This window comes from Nymphalis io, chromosome 1 (genome assembly GCF_905147045.1).
Source record: "Nymphalis io chromosome 1, ilAglIoxx1.1, whole genome shotgun sequence".
Classification (NCBI taxonomy): Eukaryota; Metazoa; Arthropoda; class Insecta; order Lepidoptera; family Nymphalidae; genus Nymphalis; species Nymphalis io.
In genome coordinates, this window is record NC_065888.1 from 13,214,243 (window position 1) to 13,239,797 (window position 25,555).

Consider the following 25,555-nt stretch of genomic DNA (forward strand, 5'->3'; position numbering starts at 1 on the left):
TTTAAATTAGATTCGAAAAAACAAGGCACCAATACAACGCAAGTGCCGTCAGGTTGTATTTAATCGTGCGTTTGTGTTTATATATTTACGTTTGTATGTGTTTATATAATATGGACACAAGTGTGAAATCTGTTTGTTAATCAAAACATGTACTTGTAATGTGTGGTTGACCAATGTAAACTTTTTCTTTATTGTTTGAAATATTTTAATATAAGTAATTTCAAGACAAAGAAATAAAAGACAATTTGCATCAAAACATTTTATTTTCAATTGCTACAAACACTGGCAGTATTTACGTTTTAAAATTAAAAATAAAATACATTCAACGAGGTATAATAAATACTTTAATTTGTTAAGTAATTTTAGGCACCAAAAGGCACATAAATCATAATGGACGGTTGGACGATCACAAACATTTCATCTTAAAACTATTATTGCCTCGACAATTTACAATTACTAAAATTTGACTCGACAATATTTCATTTAAAAATTATAATTTTTTAAACATACGCCGACTGCACTAAAAACCTTATATACTATGCATGTACTGTAAAATAGTTCATAATTAATACATATAAAAAATAATTATAAAATCAAAGTAGTCGGTAACTTAACAAAGTACAATTAAAAAAACATGTTTATTCATTCATAAGCGACACATTAAAAACATAAAGTTTGTCAGTCTAAAGCACTTTAGCGATGGCAGCATTGTTATAAACGATCTTACGTGGTAAAATTAACTAACGGTGGTCAGAGAACTGTTAAGATGACACAAAACATATATACGAACGATTTATGTGCACACAGGCACATCACAGATTACGGATACGGACAAGCGTGTGTAACTTCGCTCTATATCAGTGTTTCCCAACGTGCCCACGCCCCACAGGGGGCAATTTGATAGTTGAGGGGGGCAATTTAAAAATGGACTCGACACGACTTTAATCCTTTCGTAAATCATTTACAGTGATTTACTGATATAAAACAATGTGGAGACTTGAGATTAAAGCTAAGTAACTTGGAACCTAACATAAAATCTCTGTGCAGTAAGCATCAAGCGCAGGGATCGCACTAAATGAATATAGAAAAATCAATATTAAAATTATTTTGAATTTCAGTTTTTCATTATATGTTTTGAAATTTTACTTACGATGTTTTGATAACAATTTCATAGTGATTTCTTCCTAAAACTTATCATTTATATTTCTTAAGGGAACAAAACAATTATTAAAGGTTAAAAATTATACATGAGGTGGGGCATGGCCTATAAAAGGTTGGTATACACTTCTCTATATCAATGTCAAAACATCACGCACACATGCACACTCTTTACGAATTGTCTTGTTCATGACGTGAGTTTGAGTAGTGACTACACTGGCGCCTCAAACATTTGAATAACAACTGTTTTAAGAAAAAATAACTGAATCGGATATGCTCGGATATTTCTAAAATATATAAACGATGCCCTTAATCCCGCGTACTTGAATACTTAATACTCGAAGCCCCATTTTAAAATGATAGTTCATAATTTATTTAGTTACATTTCACGTTTTATATAATATTACAATATAATTAAATATAAAAAAGATGTATTACTGCTGATTATTCGATATTTTTTTTTTTAATTTTTTAAGAATCATAATATTATTCTTTGTTTAAATAATTTCGATTTCAATGGCAGCAGGAGTAAAGATAAATAAACATCTTTGATCTTGAATTGACGTGACATCGTTAGCCGATATTTATATAATCTGTGGTGTCACTATGGATTAAAATGATAAAAAAGGCGTTTTGAATGTCAAAGGAGGTGTTAAATTAAAGCAAGTATTCATAAGTGAAGCCCATTCCAACTACACGAGTAAATACACATGGTCGAGACCATGAACTCACATTATCAAAAAAAATCGATATAAGTCAAATGGAAGTGTTTTATTTCAAATAAATATATATTAATCAATATCTGTTTGTGATATTTTTTGTAATTATTAGACGTAATAGAGATCGAAGACAAATATTTAAAATACTACTAATACGCTTACTTACTAAAATATACAAATATGAACATATTAAATTAAAATTCAATATTCAAAGTATATAAATTTACAGTATTGCATAAATTGTAATTTTAATCAATAATATTGTATATACTACGTATATCACGGAAATATGATATGTCGGACGGTAGCTGCCATATTGTGTGTACATGGATTTTTTGTGCATCTACGGAATACTAGTTTTAGCTCGTTAGTTTGCTCTCGTCATTGAAAGTACTCATCAAGAGCACTCGCGTGACATTTAATTGTCTAATACGGGCATTACTTTAGAGGATTCATAATTGTTATGTCACAAGATATATTTTCAATCGCCTGTCATTCCTAGAATAAAAGAACATAACACATACACATCAAACGCTTGCGACTTACGCCCGTATGTAACACATACTCCGATAAGGAATGTAAAGTACCACGCCTTCGATAAAATAGATTTAAAAAAAAGTAACGTATATTCCCGAAGAGTCTGTACCGGTCGCAGCGGTCGCTCACACGGTGGTCTGCGGCACGCCGCGCACGAGCTGCGTGGTGGAGCGCGCGCGCGGCGCGGGCGACGGGCGGCGCGCGGCGCGCAGCGACAGCGCCGACTCGCTGGACGCCTCGGACGGCGCGTGCGACTGCAGCGTCGCCGGCTGGCTTATCTGCGGACGACCGCCGGTCACGTGGTTATTGGAACGGCGCCGCGCAGTGTTATTACAGTAGCTAACATTTCGCAGACGGCCGTGTCGGCTCCTCGCGTACATCTGACGCGATACTTTGCGAATGTTGTGTACACTTATAATTGATATACATATCAGAAGTTGTTTTCTTCTCTGTGAATGTTATGTCTGCCACCGTTTAATATGCATATTGTTAGTGTTCCTATTAAATAAATAAATAAACATCTCGTCGTGTACTCGAGTTAAGGGAGCGTGCATACGGTGACGTCACTATTGGACCGGATGACGTGCGGTATTATTCGATCAGCGGCAAGAGTTCCGCGGGGCTCGGCTCTGCACCCACCCCGTCGTATAATCGAGTCTTAACAGTTAGTGTGGTCGTTGATGTGCGGTATTTAAATTCTCTTTTGTGCGATTACCGATCGAGTCAAAATATTTTAATTCAAATATACTATTACTAGTACAGTTGAATCATCATTTCTATGTAGCCTATTGAGCTATTGAGATTGGTTATAAAATCGAAATAAATTAAATGGCATGGTGTTATTTTAATTTTTCAGGATAATATTTAAAATATTCACCGTTCTCGTGAGTGTTTGCGGCGTCCTCTTAACGGGTACGTCTCGGTACTCGTATATATTGTCTCTGGAGCGCGAAGCGTTCTCTATGCCGCTCTCCTCCAGCTCGGGAACCATGAATATGTCACCGTTGTAGTACCTATCCGTTTCTCTGTTAACATTTAATATTGCAAGTCTTTAGACATTGTGGAAATGGATTAAGCGTAAATTGTTTACCCAAAATGGTTATAATGGTAAACGAAATCAAATCACTAGAACAGAGCTGATGATCCTAAAACGGCTAAGCATAATTTCTCGAATCATAGCTAAGAAAATTCTCGATCAAGTTACCATACAAAAAAAAAACTGTTTATCCGTTTGGATGTTACTGTGTCACACGCAAATATTACGCCTATTGTCTTCATAAAGGTGTAAACTTTGCCAATAATCACATTTCGAGCAATTATCGAAATTTTTTGTTGGTCTGACAAAACTGGTGGTAGGGCTTTGTGCAAGCTCGTCTGGGTAGGTACCACCCACTCATCAGATATTCTACCGCAAAACAGCAATACTTGATATTGTTGTGTTCCGGTTTGAAGGGTGAGTGAGCCAGTGTAATTACAGGCACAAGGGACATAAAATCTTAGTTCCCAAGGTTGGTGGCGCATTGGATATGTAAGCGATGGTTGACATTTCTTACAATGCCAATGTCTAAGAGCGTTGGTGACCACTTACCATCAGGTGGCCCATATGCTCGTCCACCTTCCTATTCTATAAAAAAAAAAAAAAAACATTTTATTGACCTAGTAACGTGACCAACGAATCAGTTTATGCATATAACGACACGTTCTCTATTATATTATAAATAAAGCACTGCGAACTTGGGCAAAAAGCAAATATACGGCGGTTTACAAAAATGCAGTATATAGGGAATTGACTAAAATAAATACACACATTAAATAAAATTCAACTCAACAGGACATGGAATGGACAATTTCTGACAGATATAATCATAGACAAAAAAAGTTTTCAGTGAAGGTTTGATAAGTTAAGCAAATTAAAAATATATAGTGATTTTAGTGCAATTCTGTATTAAGCAACAATGTATGTGTGCGTGAAACATCTATAATTACAGTAAATTTTACCTACATTGCCGGTATTAGTTTCCATTTTGGTGGTATAGCCCTGTTGTGAAATATTGTATTGTTAGTAATGAAGCGTTTTTGTTAGATGATGACTATATAATTTGGTGGGTTAATGATTTGGTTAAAATTTTATTTTACAAAGCATTTATAATATTGTTATTACAAAATATTCAATCAGACAATAGCAATTACATAATACATTTATTTTAGAAATTTAATGTTAGTAAAACTACTATGTTAAAAATACTATTCACATATTGCGTATATCTGTTATGGGGATGTCAATTTGGGAGAAATATGTATGTAATAACAGCCTGTTAATGTCCCACTGCTGGGCTAAGGCCTCCTCTCCCTTTTGAGGAGAAGGTTTGGAGCTTATTCCACCACGCTGCTCCAATGCGGGTTGGTAGAATACACATGTGGCAGAATTTTAATGAAATCAAGACACATGCAGGTGTCCTCACGATGTTTACCTTCACCGTCAAGTATGAGATGAATTATAAACACAAATTAAGCACATGAAAATTCAGTGGTGCTTGCCCGGGTTTGAACCCACGATCATCGGTTAAGATTCACGTGTTCTAACCACTAGGCCATCTCGGTTTAGAAATATGTATACATAATTATTATCTTATTATTTAATATTGTTGATATTAATTATTAAGATATTTTTATTTCCAAATAAATGAAAAAAAAAAGTATTACTTGTACTTGTCCATTATAGAAAGCTAGATAAATAAATATATGATATGATTTTATTTTTTGTTGTTAATAAAAAAATCGTCACCATATAAAGATCCCGTAATTTTTATTTCCTTACCTTTTAGCGTTCCTCCAGAGCATGCAGCAGACCACCAACAACACGATGAGGACGAGACAAGCGCTGGAGACCGACCAGAACGCTATTTGGAGAGGCTGCTTCGGTTCCCACCAGTACTGGAATACAGTACATCATTAATTAGATAGTCGGCCATGGTATTTTTTGCGTTGTCTGTTTATGTTGAAATATTTGTTTGTTATAGAAGGTATTTTTAAATTGTAAATTTTCGTTTAAGTCGAGTTACCTCTGTGAATGGTGGATACGTAGGCACGAGTCTTCCTATAACCGTGGGAAGGTACACGGTCCAGAAGGCTAGTTCAGTCTGCCTGTAGTTGAGTTGGATGCTCGAGTTGAAGGTCGTGTTCAGGTTTAAGTACCGGAGCTGTCCAGCCTTTGCCATCTCGAAGTGCAGGCCCAGGATACGGGAGCGGGTTGGGTTCCTGGAATATCGAAAGAATTAAGTAGAATTTGATAGGTTTGTTTAATTAATTATGCAATAGCTTTTACATTATTGCCTGATTCCCCGAATGCGTTCCTTAAGAGTGTTTATTAGCAATTCTCAAGAGCCTCGCAAACAAAGCGAGAAATAATACACACACACATATATATATATAAACACCGAAACTATCTATGAACTTCCCCTCTTATAATTCAATCAAGGTTTAATTTGCTTTCAACAATTTTTGCGGAATCTGCAAGCTGAATAAGCAATACCATTGTCTAATGAGGCAGTTAACACTTCTATCACATATATAAATATTTATATTATTACTAGTTTCCGCCTGAGGCTTAACCCACGTGTGAGGAAAGGGGGGAGCGGGGTTCCTCGGGGTTCAAGCTGGCTGCGTACCAAATTTCATTTAAATCAGTTCAGTCATATATGAAAGCGTAATAGACAGACAATTATTTTGGCATTTATAATATTGGTATAAATAATTAAAACTTACCCAAATCTCGCGAAATCCGAATACGCCTTCATAAAGAAGTGGCTCATGTTCCTATCGTTCGGTGTCCAAGCTTGCCTGTCTATTCTGTGCCTCCTCGGGAAGAACTCCTGGTCCATGAAGGGAGCGCCCGACAGGAAGAAATGTTCAGTGTCGTGAGCGTACTGCCTCCAGTCCGGCCAGCCGAACGCCTCCACCGTCGTGTTCAGCACGTACATGTACACCGGCACGTTCTGCTCCAGCAGCAGCTTTACCATCTTGTCCGTCGGGGCGCGGTACAGGAAGTCCGAGAGAAACTGGAACGTTCGAATTACGTTAAAGAAACAAATAAATGAACGTATACACGTCAGTGTTTGGTATATATGTAGAGGTCGATGATCACTGGTTATTGTTGGTGGTAAGTGTACATACAGCGGTCTATGTCGTGGGTTATCGGTGGTACGTGTTCAAAATTATGTTCGCGTGCTAGTCGCGCATGCCGCTAGCGGTGTGCGGCTCGGGGTGGTAGGTGTATATGTTACGATCTGTGTCGGGGGTATTGGTGGTAGGTGGTCACTCACGTGCACGTACTGGTCGCGCACGGCGCTGGCGTTGTGCGGCTCGGGGTGGTAGGTGTACATGTAGCGGATGGCCTCGTACACGCCACGCGGGTTCAGCGTGTAGTTGTATCGGAAGACGAACTCCTGCACCTTCTGGTTGAACCATCGCTCGTTTATCTCGTAGCCAGGGGCGAGGGATTCATTCGTATCTAAAACACAGGACATACTCAGACATTTTAATTTTTTTTATTGAGTTTTCTAGAAATCATCTCAAATAATAACGAATTTATTATTTCAATTAAAAAGAATCTCTCGGTGGCTTTGTGCAAGCTCGCCTGGGTAGGTACAACTCACTCATCAGATATTCTACCGCAAAACTCTTGAAGGGTGACTGGGCCAGTGTAACTACAAACACGAAGGAATTAACATTTTAGTTCCCAACGTTGGTGGCACATTGGCGATGTAAGGGATAGTTAATATTTCTTACAATGTCAAAGTCTATGGGCCTCGGTGACCACTTACCATCAGGATGCCCGTCCGCCTAATTCTATAAGAAAAAAGTTCTAAATTTTAACATCGTCTAAGGAATATAGAATTGCTTGCGCCTCTTAATTTAGTAACTGTCTACCGTTGTATTATCACCTCACAGGTATGTCAGAATTTCTGACCTATTACGCTTCATATGGTATATTTACCGAGAGCATTCGCGTGTAATATCTGAAACTCCTCCATACATAGAGTTTGTAAGGAATATAATACTAAATTTTCCAGTATCGATTTATTTACGGAATCAATCGCACACTTTAGGAAGTCTTTGTCAGACCTAATAAATCCTAATTCTTTCAATTTCCACTTCTCTGATGTTTTTGTTTTATTATTATTAATTTGTTCTGCTCTAATTGTTTTAGTTATAAGAGGAGAGCCTAGATGGCCTAGTGGTTAGGACGCGTGAATCTTAACCGATGATCGTGGGTTCAAACCCGGGCAAGCACCACTGAATTTTCATGTGCTTAATTTGTGTTTATAATTCATCTCGTACGTGACGGTGAAGGAAAACGTCGGGAGGAAACCTGCATGTGTCTAATTTCATTAAAATTCTGCCATGTGTGTTCTACCAACCCGCATTGGAACAGCGTGGTGGAATAAGCTCCAAGCCTTCTCCTTATAAAGGGAGAGGAGGCATTAGCCCAGCAGTGGGACATTAACAGGCTGTTACTATTATAAGTGGAAACTTCACTGGTATGTGTGCTAACATTAATATCATAGTTTTAAGAATTAATGTACTATTTGTTTCCCAAATATAATAACTGAGAAACGAGCATTAGATCAGTGAACACGTCAAGGTGACCATTATGCAATGCATGTAATGTTACCACATCGAACGTTGCAATAGTCAGTGAGGTCAGTCAGTGCACTCTTGTAATATAACACGATGCAGTTTCTGTGGTTTGTCATTAGTAGAATAACTGATATTTGATATACATATGCATGTATGTATGACTGTAAGGCAACCTCCTTACAACAATAACGTTTACTAGCAATCAAAGTGTAAATTAAAAAATAAATGATATTAAAATTTTAAAAATAGAATTTAGTATTAATGATATTATAATTATATAATAATGTAATATATGTTCGTTAAACATGAAATGAATTTTCTTGAAATTATGATGTGCATATGGGCGAAAATAGATAACTAATAAGCGAGTGTAAAGCTTGTATGTTGAATAAAGAATATGAATAAATAAAAATAATAATAATATCCTGGGACATTATTCACACACGGCCATCTGATCCCAAATTAAGCAGAGCTTGTGCTATGGAAACCAGACAACTGATATACTACATATACTACTTTTCTTTTTTAAATACATACTTATATAGATAATTACACCCGGAATCAGGACAAACAGACATGTTCATGCACACAAAGGTCTGTCCTGGGTGGGAATCGAACCCACAACCTTCGGCGTGAAAGGCAAGTATCTACCAACCACGCCGACCGGCTCGTCAAATATATGAATGGAATTTAATTGATGAATAAAGGATGGAAAACTAACGAATGAAGTTTATTATTTTATATACCAAACCTAAAGAAGCTAAGTTACTATAGTACCGTACCTCTGACACGCGAGCGCTCTCGACAGTCCTCTATAAACTTACATAAAACATAAGCTGCTTCCTGCGTGGTGACACCGGTCATGTATCTCAGGGTAGGATTGAACTGTCGTCTGACGATCAGTTCTTCAGGAGTCGTCGCTAAGAAATGCCAGTCTCGTTCCCGCCAGCCGTCGTACCACTCGTCTCCGGGGAATGTGAAGTTATTCTCGAGCACAGGACCCCAGGGTATGAAGCCAACGTTAGGCTAAAATGAAAAAAAAAAACAAATCATGTAGTCAAAAAAAAATACAAGCAAATATATTATTTCTACATTTATATGATTTTAAAGGAAATCATATTTAATTTTATTTGTAAATATATTTTAATAATCACTTTGATACACAATCAATGGTAGTAAAGGTTTGCAACAACAAATCTGTAAAGGTGTTTCATACAACAATTATTCTACCATGAAACAGCGAATGTCATTTAAAAAACACAATGCACAATATCTTATATACCATGTTTGGTATCGTAAGGTGTTAGAAATATATTATATTTATAAGGGCGATAATGTTTATGAGTAAAGTTGATTCCAATGGCAAGCGGAGTAAAATTAAATAAGCAACATTGTACTTTGTTTGACATGACAATGACGTCATCACTGTTTGAGATTTAGTTCTCTGAGATAATCTGTATCCGTTGTGGATTGAACTCGCTATCAGAGTTTTGAAATCAAAATAAAAGTGGATATCAGTGGTTGAGTGTAGTAGCGTCGTATTTATTCCAGCATTTTCTGTGCTATATTATGTACCGTAACAGCCTGTGCATGTCCCACTGCTGGGCTAAATACCTCTTCTCCCTTTTTGAGAAGGTTGGGAGCTTATTCCACCACGCTGCTCCAATGCTGGTGGTAGGGCTTACTGGTGGTAGGGCTTTTACTGGTGGTAGGGCTTTGTGCAAGCTCGTCTGGGTAGGTACCACCCACTCATCAGATATTCTACCGCAAAACAGCAATACTTGATATTGTTGTGTTCCGGTTTGAAGGGTGAGTGAGCCAGTGTAATTACAGGCACAAGGGACATAAAATCTTAGTTCCCAAGGTTGGTGGCGCATTGGATATGTAAGCGATGGTTGACATTTCTTACAATGCCAATGTCTAAGAGCGTTGGTGACCACTTACCATCAGGTGGCCCATATGCTCGTCCGCCTTCCTATTCTATAAAAAAAAAAAAAAATGCGGGTTGGTGGCTATATTATGTATAGCAGAATTATTAGCAAATCGCATTAAATACGTCAATCTATTGAGATTGGAATTGAGTATAAACAAAATGTATAAAACATTAAATAAGCAATTCATTTCTTTTTAATAAATGAAAGTGCCGTTATTATATTACTTGCTATGTATACAGATAAGCAAACTATATGTACCTCAAACTCTGCGTTTCCGAGCTCGTAAAAACTTCTTCCTTGACGTAAACAGTTGACGAGTTTCCAGGATGAGTCGATTGGACAACCCAGTAGTCTGCCAAAAACTAACGATGTATTCTGAACACGGAATTTATCCTCTATAAGTGCCCAGTCAGCTAACGCGGAACCACTCTGGAAATTAACAAATGTTAAATTAGGTTTATTAAAATAATCGGTATTTAATAATAATAATAATATCCTGGGACATTATTTACAATGGCCATCTGATCCCAAAGTAAACAAAGCTTGTACTATGAAAACCAGACAACTGATATACTACTTTTCTTTTGTAAATACATACTTATATTGATAATTACACCCAGACTCAGGACAAACAGATATGTTCATGCACACAAATGTCTGTCCTAAGTGGGAATCGAACCCACAACCTTTGGCATATCTACCAACAACGCCAACCAATAATACCAATAATACCAATAATACTCATCATATTTTTTTTTTAAATGGTAAATATTATTAGAATTGAATACATCACATTAATAATAATATTACTATTTATATAGATATTATTTTTTCAATACCTTGACTGGCAATGACTATTAAAAGTAAATGATTAAGTACATGCTGTAAATATTAAAAAAAAAAATTATATATTGCATGTGGCAACAAATTTTTGATGTTTATTTTTGTTTGTTTCTTACCTGTGCTATAACTCTCGAAACGATATCTCTAGTTGGAGGATAAACAGCTAGCAGACCAGCTGATGCTGCACCAGCGCCAGGTCCGAACAAGGTAATGGAACCTGCATCTCCATTGAACGGCCCTATGTTGTCTCTCACCCATTGAAGGGCCATCGCTTGGTCTAGTATACCGTAGTTACCAGGAGAATTTTCATCGGCGGTTGAGAGGAAGCCTTTGATTCAAAAACGAGAAAAAAAAATCAATAACAACCATTAAGTAACAATAATTCGAATAATTTTACATTTATTTTAAAATATAGACGTCAGATTACATTTTAACATTAAACAATAAGAAAAAAAAAGTTAAAACAATAATATATTTTTTAATGCAAACTCACCCAGTGCTCCTAATCTGTAATTAAAAGATACAACAACGACGTCGTAGAAAGCGGCCATCATATGCGCGGGAAATAAATTAGACGCACCGGAAGCGAATTGACCTCCGTGAATGTACACCATAACTGGATATTTCTGCGCAGTCGAGCCAGCTTCTGTCTGTTTTAAAAAAAAATAGAATTTGTTTAATTCACAATTTTGCTTGGGTATATATGGTGTTGCCACGGTAACATGCGAAAGCGATCCCGTGGCACTCCTAGCTAAGACGGAAAGGGTACCGCTGGTTTTTTAGTTGGTATTCCGATGTTCGGGGCGCATTCGGCGCCTTAGACACCGGCAAGCCCCACATACCCCCCCCCCCCAGTTCCCGTGGGGGAAAAGCATAACGCGTTTTTCCAGCGTTAAAAAAAGGGTCTATATGGTGTTAATTAAAAAAAACCCGAGTTGGCCCAGTGGTAAGAACGCGTGAATTTTAACCGATGATCGTGGGTTTAAACCCGGACAAGCAACACTGAATTTTCATGTGCTTAATTTGTGGTTATACTTCATCTCGTGCTTGACGGTGATAGAAAACATCGCGAGGAAATCTGCATGTGTCTAATTTCACTGAAATTCTGCCACATGTGTATTTCACAGAACAGCGTGGTGGAATAACCTCCAAACCTTCTCCTCAAAAAGGGAGAGGGAGGCCTTAGCTCGGCAACATTCACAGGCTGTTACTGTACAACAATAATAATATTTACTATTTGGTAATAATTATACTCATTAATAATTCTACTATGTGTGCACTCAGACAGGATAGAACAAAGCCTGCTTTTATGCCGAAAATAACACGCATAAGGATAGATATTTGAAGCCATAGATAAAATATTTACTTTGTACAAGCCCGTCCAGTTAGGTATTACTGACTTATGACATATTCTTTTTTTTTTTTTTTTTATATCGCCGGGAGGGCAAATGACTCCACTCCACCTGATGGTAAGCGGTAGTAGAGTCCAAACGCGACGACGGCCAGTACAGACGGGAAAAACGTTCTGCACTAGCCGCCTTCGCCTTGCCGGCCCGCAAGATGCCTCTTCACGCCTCGTTTGAAGGAACCCGGGTTGTAAGAGGAGGGGAATACGTGAGCTGGTAAGGAATTCCATTTTTTGGAAGTGCGACAAAGAAAGGAGTTGCCAAATTTCTTTGTTCGCAATGGAATTGATGTCACAGTTAGGCGGTGACATCGAGAACCAGCTCGCGTGGACTTAAGAAGGAAGGGGGAAGCAGGAATTCTACCGCCAAGCAATCCTTAGTAGTTGTTCTCAAGGTTTTTTTTTCACACGGCCGTCTGAACCCAAACTAAGCAGAGCTTGTGCTATGGAAACCAGACAACTGGTTAAGTGGTATTTACTACATATACTACTTTTCTTTTGTAAATACATACTTATATAGATAATTACATCCAGACTCAGGACAAACAGACATGTTCATGCAGGCAACGTCTGTCCTGGGTGAGAATCGAACCCACAACCTTCGGCGTGAAAAGCAAGTATCCAAAACGCACGCCAACCGGCCCGGTTGGTGGTGCATTGGTGATGCAAGGAATAGTTAATATTTCTTACCACACCAATGTCTATTGGTGGTGCTCACATACCATCAAGTTGCCCATCTGCCTATCTATTATATATTTAAAAAAATCTATATAATATATTATCACTAAATCTCAATTTTTCTATCAAACATTTTGCAGTGAAGATGAAAAACAATAATAATTTGCATTGAGTAATAAATATATGAGAACAATGATCTATTGTTACTATGTGGTCATTGTGTTTTATACCAATGGGAATATTTATTCCAATCCATTATTTTTCCATGAATCCCATGAGATTGTTACATAAACACCACCAGCATTTAGTACCTATTTAGTACCTTTCTTTAAATATTTGGTACTTATGGTATTATCAATGAAATTCTATTTTAAAAATGGCTAATCGTTCTGATGTCAAGATGACCTACCGTTTATGATTTTCGCATAAGGGCTTATTATACCTATTTGGTATCTACATACATTTTTATTAGATCTCTAACTCAGAAAATAAAGCGGCAATACTAAATGTTGATATCTTGTTATAGAATACTTTAATGAATTTAAAGTTACCTCGTACGCGACAATTTGAATAAAGTATATTTTCCTTTTGAAATTGATACAAAATCGTGCATGAAAGTCACACGAGTGCTACAATAACGTTAATTAGGCAATTAAACTTAATTTCAATTTGAAACGTTACCGAGTCACTTGGAGTGATTGAAGCGTGTGTCACGTCCGTACAAATGAATCATTAGTCGTGCTTTGCTAAGCTTTAATTGGTCTAATTTGGACTACACCGCCTCGGTCGCTTTTGATGAACGCGATCGTTTCTAACTACCGTATTCGGAATATGTATCGTGTTGAGTGGAGATTTAATTTAAATAACCGTAACCGTAACAGCCTGTGAATGTCCCACTGCTGGGCTAAAAGCCTCCTCTCCTCTTTTTGAGGAGAAGGTTTGGAGCTTATTCCACCACGCTGCTCCAATGCGGGTTGGTAGAATTCACATGTGGCAGAATTTCAGTGAAATTAGACACATGCAGGTTTCCTCACGATGTTTTCCTTCACCGTAAAGCACGAGATGAATTATAATCACAAATTAAGCACATGAAAATTCAGTGGTGCTTGCCCGGGTTTGAACCCACGATCATCGGTTAAGATTCACGCGTTCTTACCACAGGGCCATCTCGGCTTTAATTTAAATAATGATTTTTTAAATTGTTTATAAAATTTCGGAACTATATATTCGAATTATAAAATAAATATAATAATTATAATAATGTCCTCCAGACCGATTTCGGGCACGGCGGCCAATTTCAAGAGAGATTAGCCAACTGCGCAGGAGATACTATAGCGCACAAATATGTGCTTAAACACGGGTGCACTCTCTATTCTCCGAGAGTATAATCCGATGGGATGGCAATCCGACTTGACCGCAAAGAGTTCAGGCGCAGGACCAACAGCTTTATGTGGTTTCCGAGGCACGGGAATGTTGTGTAAATTCCAACTTCCAGACTCCGGGCTGCTACTGAGAATTTTCTGACAGAAAAACCCAATAACTTTTTTTATTGGCCCGACCTGGGAATTGAACCCAGGACCTCCGAGTCTGCGGCCTTATATATAGCCACTAGACGAGGCACTCAAAACAAATACATATAATTTCATAACAATATAATTGAAGACATGAGTGGATGATGAAGAAACAAAAGAATGATTTTAAATAATTGTCAGTTTATGTTATCGAGTTGATAACTTAACGGTACACAGGCTATTCACACACGTTTACAGCTCTTAAAGGTTTAAAACGTGAGACTTGAAGGTACCATATTGTATAGTGATATAAAATGTCCATTGACGTAACGAATTCAAAGAGACTTTTGAATTTGTGAAAATTTTAAACGTCACCCTCATTGTATATGTCTTCAATTAACTATAAATTTGATATCTTTAGATAATGATAATAATATCCTGGGACATTTTTTTCACACACGGCCATCTGATCCCAAATTAAACTTGTACAGAGCTCGTGCTATGGAAACCAGACAACTGATATATTATACTATACTTTTGTAAATACATACTTATATAGATAATTACACCCATACTCGGGACAAACAGACATGTTCATGCACACAAATATCTGTCCTGGTTGGGAATCGAACCCACAACCTTTGGCGTGAAAGACAAGCATCCACCAACCACTCCAACCGATATTTATAGATATGGACATTTCAAAGAGAAATCGAACATCGTTAACATAATAATTTGTAAGCGCACTGTATATATTAGACGCTTTGATAGACATTGTTCTTAACACCAAAAAGCGGTTCTCGATGTCGGCTTTACGTACTTTCCCAAGTACATGTAAGTTGCCAACATCAAAACCTTTCTGACAATTTCCTAATAAAAGAACTTAATAAATTTATTTATCAACAACCGGGACTTACGGGTCCGCAATAGGATACCGACTAGATTAACGCGGTATTTGACTACATTTGCATCAAACGTGCGTGAATAATCATAATATATTTAAAAATACAGATTAAAAATAGAAAAGATTACATTTAATAAGGAAACTTGTAAGAATACGTAATCGGATATGTTTTTTTTGTACTTACATTAGGCGAGAATATGTTCAGGTACAGACAGTCCTCGTCCATGTCGCGTATGCCCTTCGTGGCGCCCGTGAACCTCACGGGCTGCGGGCAGGCGGGCCCCCAATCTACCGCCTGCATGAGTTGCCAGCCGGGGTGTCTACGAGGAGGCTATAAAGAATCAAAAAACATATTACTCAATATTTTATGAATAAATAAAATAAATAAATTCGTTATCAAGTCTACTTGGGGGGGGGGAGGCCCTTTATGCAAGCCCTCTGGATAGTTCCTAACCACTCATGACATATCCTATTTTTGAAGGGTGAGTGAGGCTGTGTAACTACAGGCACAAGGGACGTAATATCTTAGTTCTGAAGGTTGGTGGCACATTGGCTATGGTTAATTTTTATAGTGCCAATATTTATAGTCTGTGGCGACCACTTACCAAGTGACCCATTTACCAGTTTGCCTTCCTAAATATATAATAAGACGGAACAACAAAACAAGTTGGTGTATATTACCTTAAATCTCCCTTCTAAGACGGGTGGTCGAGCATATGGTATACCGAGGAACACCGATACTTCCCCCTGTATCCTCTCCACTGGTGTTAACCATGGTCGGTATCCTGAATTAGGATCTGGGTTGTCATATAAATAGACCTGATAAAACAAATCACAATAATATAATAACAACAAGCAATAATAACAATGAAATGCAAGATTTATATAAAATTAATTATTGTGTTTGAATGACAATAAACTAATTGAAACGGTTGAAAAGAGTGATTATTGAGTTTATTGCCAGTTCTTTTTATGAATTGCAAAATGATAATTCATAAAAGTTTGTAAATAGTTTACTTGAATAAAGTTTTATTTTAATTGAACTGAGCTTTATACTGTCTATGAGATATGCAAATATACAAATGTACATATTTGAGGACTTAGGTGATTTACTAAACTAAATATATACTTTTGTATTCATTATAATTTTGATGGAATGTTTGACTGTTTAACTAAAAGATATTTTGTTCAGTTTTGAATAATCTAAAATAGAACCAAGTTTTAAAATCAAGCATGTCGTTAATCACTTGGTGGTGCTAAATTGATGGATTATTATTAATTTCTTAAAACTTATTTATTAGAAGTTTTTATAAACAGATATTTTAATAATTTTTAAGTAAAAAAAAACAACTGTGCTTTATTTATAACAACAATCACTAATTAGGTATTTCTCAAGGACATATGAAATTGTAAAGTACATTAATGATTAAGAGGTTTACATGTGACTATTATTCCATCTCTAACTAATGCCCGGCATACTTTGCGAAGCCTTTTTAATTTTTTATGTAATCAATTTTCCTTTGTGTTCTTGGATGGTACTTTTGTTAAAACTTCATGTACAAAGAGCAAATGACTATACATTCAACTTTAATAAAGAAAAGAAAATCAACAAAAAAAAAACTATCTCTTGTACATAAAATTAAAAGTTGGCTTACTCGGAATCCTTGAACCTGTCCATAGTTAGTGTTAACAAAGATATCCCTCTTCAACTGACGGGAATCCCGTCTCTCTCGTCCCTGTAAGTCCTCTCTCCAGCCCCCTAGAACACCGGGAAACAGTGCATCTGGATTGTTTGGGTCAATTTTCTGTTTAAATAAAAACAAAATTACATTGCATTGAAAATATTATCTTTATTATTTTATAATTATATAGAGATCAGTAGATTATGTACAGGTTGGGGGTTTAAGTCCAACGTAATTGAGTTAGTAACAAGCTTAAATTTTATTTATAATTTTATAATTCATATCATGTTAGACATTTGAACAAATAGTTTGTAATAATATTCCAATTCATCTATTAACCGGAAAGCTTGGGATGCTGTTATCATACTAACTATGAAATATATTGAAATGTGAACTTACTGTATTATATTTGAACTGATCATCCAAAGGATTACTCTCAATTGGATTGTACGGAAAGCCACCCGGTTGGTTTATGTTAGGGTTGTAAGGGTTGTATCTTGAAGGATCTGTTCCATATCTTCTGTTATTGTACAAATATGTTCTGTAATTACTATCTCCTGGATTAGGCAGTCTAGATTCACGTGAAGAATCTTGCTGTCGCGTGTTATAATACTCATTTTTAAATTGTCCGTTGTACAGATCTTTGTTTGATTGAGATTTCACATTTGTACACAATAAAAACGTTAACAAAATTTTTCCTAACATTTTTCATATGCACTATGGTCTTATAAGATGTTAGCAGTGATTCACATATTATAAACACTAATTTTTCAATCTCGTTACTAAAATTATCAATTAAACACTCGGTATACAGTTAATACTATCACGTTTATGATATTGTTTTTTAAAAATGAATTCAATTAATATAAATATATCAAAAGAATGTTGTATTAAAGTTTGTTTTAATAACTATAATAAATGACGTATGACACAAATGTTAAATATCATAAATACTAAAAATCTGGCGCACGGTCACAAAATACGCGAAAGCCTTATCGAGTTATCACAGTATTAATCAATGAATTATCTGGGAAACAAAATGTGGCAACGCCCACAACTATCATACTTTTGTTTATCATTTCAAGTTGTTTCGACATCAGTCATTGCAAATTAACGAACACAAAGCAGCCTGAAGTTTGTCACACAACAATATACGTTTAGAAACATAAAATGTTTTGTTACTGTTATAAAAATGAAAATATTTTTAACGAATATTTTTTTTTGTGTCAATTTAATGTCGATGTAATTTATTCTATAATAATATGTATAATATTTTTGTTTATTATAAACTCAATAGCAATAGTCCAATAGAAAAGGATAGCAAGACTGCTACGATCTCACAAGGAAGAGCGGGAAAGCTAAGTTGAATTTGAAATAGGACGCTAGGATCAAGTTTAAGCGGGTACGAGTATGTTTTACATTGTAAAGTGACGCAACAACATAAAAACTGATTATTGTTTAAAATAACATTCTGATTTTATAATTTTGTATAAATAATTCGCTAACTTAAAAAAAGACATAGACATCATTATTAATGCGAAAGTGATTTTTTTATTTGTCTGTTTGTTACTTTTCACTTTCATACCTTCACTACTCAATTCGCTATTATAAATATACTATACACACACGTTGTCTGGTACAGGAGTACAAAAAGGACATGGGTTACCTAACACCTGCCTCCCTTCCCTTTTAGGTTCTTACAGACGGGCAAAGCTGAGCGCGGAAACTAATACACTATATATTTGAAATAGTAGTTAGAGGGATTTTATTTCAGTAAAAAGTATTTCATCTTGTTTAATTTGACATAATATTCTCGTAAATACAAAGATCATATCAATCATAAGACATACTATGAAAAAATACGACCACATGGAACATCTCACCGGTGTGACCAGCAACTTAGAAAATACCCAGAAATGTGTTTTATAGTATTAATAGGATTTTATCAAATGTATATTGTATTAGTTTTTGCAAGGGTTAAGAGCGCACTTAATGCCAGCAAAATTTCATATTTCACCCGCTCGTTCTTTACACGCCACTCTCGGTGTGCAATCTCATTTCTAAGTTTCTTCTGAGAATATATTGCCAGTCGTACAACAACTACGACTATTATATTTTATTGTTTTGTACATATTTTAAAAATTCTGAAGAATATAGTATAGTTATAAATTACTACATGATAATTAACGCTTAAACAGCGCTGCTTAAACTCTTGTTTAAAAAGCGCTGCCGCAATGAGTTAAGCAACAAATACTTCTTATGTTTTAAGTATTATGGGTGACATGCTAAAGGAGATGTGGTTTACCGCGGAAAGAAAATGTAGTAAGCGTCAAAAGCTTTTTATCGTTATAAAATATATTTTTATTATCAATTTAAAATAGCAATCCTAATTTGAATTTATGGTATATACATAATTAAAGTATAAGAGCTTATGGTCCTGATCTTAGCAGATAATATGATATAGAGGAAGAAAGTTACGATTCAACCCTAACCCAATTAGCATGTTCGAAAGGCTTATTACGAATAATAATACGCATCCTAAAATTCTTTCAAACAAGAAATGTTACAACTGTGACATTACCGAGTTTAAGTTTAGGCGTGATAGGTATACACATTACTTATTACCTATGTATTAAATTCTTTAATAACTTAAGTTATTTCCGACACTGATAATACTTGTTCTACTGCATTTAAGTATTGCGTTTTTTAATACGATTAACGAAGAATTTGAATTATAAAACCAACTTAAAATAAACAAAAATCTATGTGCGTGTATTATAATATAAGTAAGTTTAATTGTACATGTAAATATTTTTAAGTATATGCCATGTGAATATTATTTATTGTAGTGGTTTTTTTAATGTTTTTTTTTAATATTTTTAAATAATTTTAACAATTAAGACGGTGGCAGTCAGTTTTTCGACCAACCCGCGAATGATAAAGAATGCGAATTAATTAGGATAATCAATTTAAGTTTAAAATTCCGTCTTATATTGTATTCATTGTTAAGTTCGTTACAAATAATATTTAAGGGATTTTAATAAAAGAAGTAGTTTATCTGTCGTGTATTTCGATAAATGTCGAATTGTTTTAGCAACGTTGGAATGTTTGTTCTTATAAAAAGCGGCGTGATACGTAAAGGTATTTTTTGATTTAGTTCCTTCCAAAATCCAACTGTTATTTTTGCGGGATTACAGGCTTGCCCGGGAATGTTGGGCATGTCGGTCGGACGACTGAATTGTTTGTTTTCGGAATGCTTGACAGATTGGGTTCGAATGTCTAGGTGAATCTAGTATTCATCGTGAACTATAAAATCATGGATAAGGTTTTTGTATCGAAAGAAATTTATTTGTCAAACAGAATGACAATAATATTAATAAGCCAATTTTCATTTGTTACGTTTTATAACAGGCAATTTAATATAATATTAAAAACATTGGTAATTATTATAGTGTAGACTGACGTTAAGTTTTATTATATCGAATTAAATTTATGAAATGTTTATTTTTAGGGGTGTTAATTTACTTCAGTTGGCTAGAATTATCTTATATAAATTATCCAACGTAGCGCGTAGTCTCGATTCGTTTCTATTTACAAAATAACTGCAGATCATTCTGTGTAATACAAACCCTGTTTGACTTTTATCGGCTGAAATATTTATGTTCAGATGCTGACGGATAAGATACAGTTAGTTAAGTGCTTAAATAGCTGTTTAAATAATACAATCTTAAAGAGACTTAAATTATTGACATACCGCTGCGCTTTTTGAAAGCGCTGTTTGATTTATGACCGAAGTGTTTGTTTTTGCTAAGTGCTTTCAAGGCATGAGTGTTTCCTAAATCTGCCTTCTACTAAAAATGTCTTGACAAAGAACCCAATAACTTTGATTGACCCGTCTCTGTATTTGAATCCTGAACCTGTAATGAAACCTTGTGAGCAATATTCAACAACCGGTATAACAAGTAGAACGGCTGTTTTTTAATTCTCACAACATATCTATTACGACTCTGAGAACTAACTTTTTTATATTAAAAATATATAAAATATAAAAACGAGTACCTATCATAATTGACAAAATCCAACAACGTTTCAAATTGAAATATTTTTAGATTTCATTAAAATTCGCGTTATATTATTGTTTGCCTACTCCATTTTCGTAGCTTGTTCATCGTATATTATTCTCGGAGGTCTCATCGACATAACATAAGCACGCTCGTGTTCATAACAACGATCGATGTTCGGATATAAACTTTGTTTGACAGTTTCGACATCGCTTTATTTGCCCTGAAATTCTTATCAATATTATAAAATATTATAATTTAAAAATGTATACTTATTTTAAATATTTCCATAAAGATCATGGTCGTGTGCATTTTAAACAAATAATTAAAAAAAATATTTATCACGTAAAGTCTCTATAGCAAAAAAGAATAAAAAAGTAATATAAAAACCGTAGATAGAGAAACTAATAGACGCAATGATGGTTTCCTTCTCACTTATACACGAAAGAGACCGAAAATTACGTTACATATGGTTTAGACAGAGATAGAATTATCAAATCTTTTGTCCCTATCGCGTAACCAGTTTTGGTGTTTGTTTCGCTACTCAAGTAGCGAAAAGAAACACACCAACTTGACCGTTGTTGCGTTCATTGTGTTTTTTGTTCAATTTTCGCTTATTTTTATGTTAAAAAACGATTCTAATCCAGTGAAAAGGCCGAGAAACAATCCTTATATCATATCAATGGTTATACAATGGTGCATTGTCGTATTATTTCATGTTAAAGCGACAGCAAGAAGAAAATTGCCAGCGTGTGTTTTCACGCGTAAGTACAACTATTTTGTCCCTAAATATAGTTTCTCAGTGATGTTTATTTATGCCATAGCATGACGGAACCTTATATTGCATTAAAATCTTAAAGATAATAGGATTTTCCAGTTTTTATTATTCATAACCTATAATTATTTATCATGTAAGTGCTGCCAGCGTCAGTTAAAAAGAAATGTCCCGATTTTCGATAAAAATTTCGACTCGTCGACAATGTAAACAAATAAATATGGAGTCAAATAATAACCTAAAATGCTTCGTTATATGTAAATATGTTATTTTAATTTATTCGTTCTCCTATTTGTAATTTCCTAACGACAACATTATTTAACATTCTTCATGAATTTATAATATTATTAGATTCCGAGTCAAGAGGTTAACATATATGTGGCAACCATTCTTTATTAATAATTTAATTGAGTGTTTTAGATTTCAACATCTGAGGAGAATGCTAATACAGTACCATATAAAGATGCTGAAGTACTATTGTTAACGGAAACAAAAACAAACAATGCAACGATTTTTGGGTGTAGTAGGAAAACAAAAAAATATTTTAATTTAAAAAATGTTTAATAAATATTAAAAAGTAAAATTTAATAACCTTATTTTGTATTAAATAAGTCCTGAAAATTATTTATCTCTCAAAACATTGGCAAACTATTTCTGTCTCAATCGCGGTTTCACGGCCCCTTGGTCTATTTGTTTCTCTGTCTACGATAAAAAACCACGTTTTTAAAATTTTCCGTAAAAAATTTTATTCTCTTCGGAGTTGCTATTATTATTTTCATGCTAAAGGAGCGGCAAGAAAAAGCCAGTACAAAATAAATGTCAGTTTAAAAACGTAGTCTTAACGTGAGCGCAATGTTGGAAACACTTTCTTTTCATTTTATACTTTAATTTAAGCCAAACAAAGTGCAAGAAAACTATTTAACTTAACCTGAAAGTTTCAGTGGTTCCGTTTTAGATGACACATTGTTTGTATGTGGTTAAAGAAATTTTTATTAGTTGACATTGCGCTCGGGACATTGTTCTTGTACATTTTTACCTAATTTTAAAGTCCAAGCTTTAGTCCAAAGTTTTAGCAAGCAAGATGAATTGTACATTGTTCGTTTGTTGCATTAGGTGCTTATAAAGTATTCAATACTATATAAGATACTTATATAAATGTACTGGATTGTTCCAAAACCTGTATAATATTTTATATTAGCTTTATTATGTACTAGCGTCTATTAATACTAGTAGTCTATTATAAAGTTATACTATTGTAGTCTTTATATAATATCTATAGGATCTGAAAGAAATGTATAATATAAAAAGAAGGAGCAAAGACAGAAAAGGGATATGTATCCTGTATATACATATCCCTCCGGAATTCCAGATCCAAGACCCCTAAGCACTTTGACATTTGAGACCCCCCCATTCTGAAAAGGTTAGAATAAAATTATAGTTTGGATGGGTAGGGCCCCTCGGATGGTGGGGCTCCTAGGCCGTCTTGTGGGCCTAGGTGTAAATCCGGGACAGTTTTTATCAGTAACAGCCTGTTAATGTCTCATGCTGGGCTAAGGCCTCCTCTCCCTTTTGAGGAGAAGTTTTGCAGTTTATTACACCAAGCTGCTTCAATGCGGGTTGGTTAAATACACATGTAGCAGAATTTCAGTGAAATTAGACACAAGCAGGTTTTCTATATTTTGTATATCATAATAACCTAACTGATATTATAAATGCGAAAATGAGTTTTTTTTTTGTTACGCTTTCTTGTCTTAACTTTAAAACATTATCGAATACCATGAGGACATACACATTTTCAGGAGCATAGAAACGAATATAGGGTACCAACCTAACACCTACCTATTACGCGGGGGGCAATTATACTTTTTATACTTTTTATACTTTTACACAAGTAATATAAATTCATAAATAATTGACGTAAAAATTCATGAAAAGAAAGAAGCTACCAAAAAATTGGTTTATCATAAAAATCGTGATCATGATATTTTCAGCCATGTTTGTTCGATGTTACGAAATTTCAAGCGAGGACAAAGGAGGCTCCGAGATCAAATACTTTAGGCATTAAGATACATCTTCAGTGATATGCTTCAAATCTCTTAGTTTTACCGGCGAGATTTTTAAGTATCTGCAGAATGTAGGACGAAACCTTTTAACTGGTGCGCACAATAAGAGGACGGCAACGGCCACACCTAAGAGGTATGATGGTGAAATTATAAGTGCACTGGTGACGTGTAAGAAACATGCATGAAATATTTTATAAAAATCTTGTAGGATAGTTTTTTTTTGTATCATAGAATGTATGTACGGAGAATTGAAAAATAAAACAATAATGACATAAATAGTGAAAATTACCTCAATAGGTATAAAACCGGTTTTTACATTGATAACATTTATTAAAAAACATTTTAAATTTTTGTGTTTTAGCCGTAATATAATAAATTTTGCAGCATTTTTATAGCAATATAAATTAGCTTATTAGTTAAGTTTATTTTTTGTGATAGGTTGTTGCTAATCTTAGAAAAGTAAATACGAATAACGGCATTGTTATATTACTTGTTAAAAAACAATCATAATTATATATCTCCTTGTAACTTATTTCTTCTTAAATGTATATATAATTTTAGACAATATTTATTTTTTTATGTTATAGGCAGGCGAACAAGCAAATGGGACACCTGACGGTAAGTGGTCACTACCGCCCATAGAACAATACTAAGTATTGCTGCTTAGTGGCAGAATATCTGATGAGTGGGTGGTACCCGCCCAGACAGGTCTACACAAATTCCTACCACCAGGTATAATATAATAATAGAATTTATGATTTATTTATTTTACGTCTCATTTTTTTATCTTAATTGTTTTTGAAACAATAGTAATATATCCGAAAGAAAAAGTCCAAATTGTAAAATGATAATGATAATACTTCATTTTCTAGATAAAATGTCATTAATACGCGCAACCCGAATCATTCTATAGAAATATACGCTAGACTTGAAAGATCCTAATAAAATAAAATCATAAGCGCTCACGAGTTTCGACAAGGGTCAAATTCACCGGGAAAGTAGACTTCGCAAGCTAAAGGAATATAAGCGTGAAATCCTTGGAATTGGCATATTTGTTTTATATAGGTCCTCATAACACCGGAATTCGACGATATTTTGCCGGGAAAATATAGGATTCTCTGTATAAATGGTAACTTTTGTTTGTGCGTAGTATAGCGATGTAGACGAGATGAGTATACTTTTTTTATTAAGCGCTTCTCTTCATTGCAAATTGTGCACGTTAGGGCGTGGACCCATGTCTTCGGTGCGGCACCGTAGACACCGTGTAACGGCACGGCACATGTTTTATTGTTGCTTAGTTCGCACGTATTAATAAAAATGGCTTACATTTTTATTGATATATATAAAGATGATAATAGATGGTAGAATAGATATAGAGGCCGACATTTTAATTTCACTAGTGGAAGCACGTGCCGTTTCACGGTGGCCGATGAGTCTGATTTAGTTTTAATAATATTTCAATTTGTCACGCAGGAAATGAGGCATTCTTTAATAAAAAATGACAAATTCAAAAAGTTTCTTTATGTACACTTTAAGTAAAAACTTAAAAAATATTTCTATAAGTTATCGATACAGTTATTTTTGAAGTTGGTAAGTGTAATTAAGGAGTGGTTGTAATCTAAGGAATGATATTTTATTTAATATT

General features: G+C 34.9%; 1 protein-coding gene across 1 annotated transcript; it reads right to left on the minus strand.

Annotated features, from left to right (window-relative positions):
• Window positions 1-282: 282 nt before the first annotated feature.
• Window positions 283-18,099, minus strand: LOC126769962 (liver carboxylesterase 1F). Its single transcript, XM_050489007.1, has 14 exons — window positions 17,411-18,099; window positions 16,985-17,134; window positions 16,011-16,148; window positions 15,514-15,660; window positions 11,325-11,481; window positions 10,948-11,159; window positions 10,247-10,417; window positions 8,879-9,080; window positions 6,737-6,924; window positions 6,180-6,472; window positions 5,477-5,672; window positions 5,233-5,348; window positions 3,292-3,439; window positions 283-2,692 (listed from the first exon to the last, which is right to left on the minus strand). The coding sequence occupies exons 1-14, from the start codon at window positions 17,714-17,716 to the stop codon at window positions 2,540-2,542; spliced, it is 2,577 nt and encodes an 858-aa protein (XP_050344964.1). The 5' UTR covers window positions 17,717-18,099; the 3' UTR covers window positions 283-2,539.
• Window positions 18,100-25,555: the final 7,456 nt, after the last annotated feature.

What these genes read in the sequence shown, in the direction of transcription:
- LOC126769962 (XM_050489007.1), bottom strand. Translation starts at nt 17,716, where the DNA reads ATGTTAGGAAAAATTTTGTTAACGTTTTTATTGTGTACAAATGTGAAA. An exon ending in TTTCGAGAGTTATAGCACAG is followed by an intron (nt 10,418 to 10,947) that starts GTAAGAAACAAA and finishes GTTAATTTCCAG; the next exon opens with AGTGGTTCCGCGTTAGCTGA. An exon ending in CGCAAACACTCACGAGAACG is followed by an intron (nt 2,693 to 3,291) that starts GTGAATATTTTA and finishes GGTCGTCCGCAG; the next exon opens with ATAAGCCAGCCGGCGACGCT.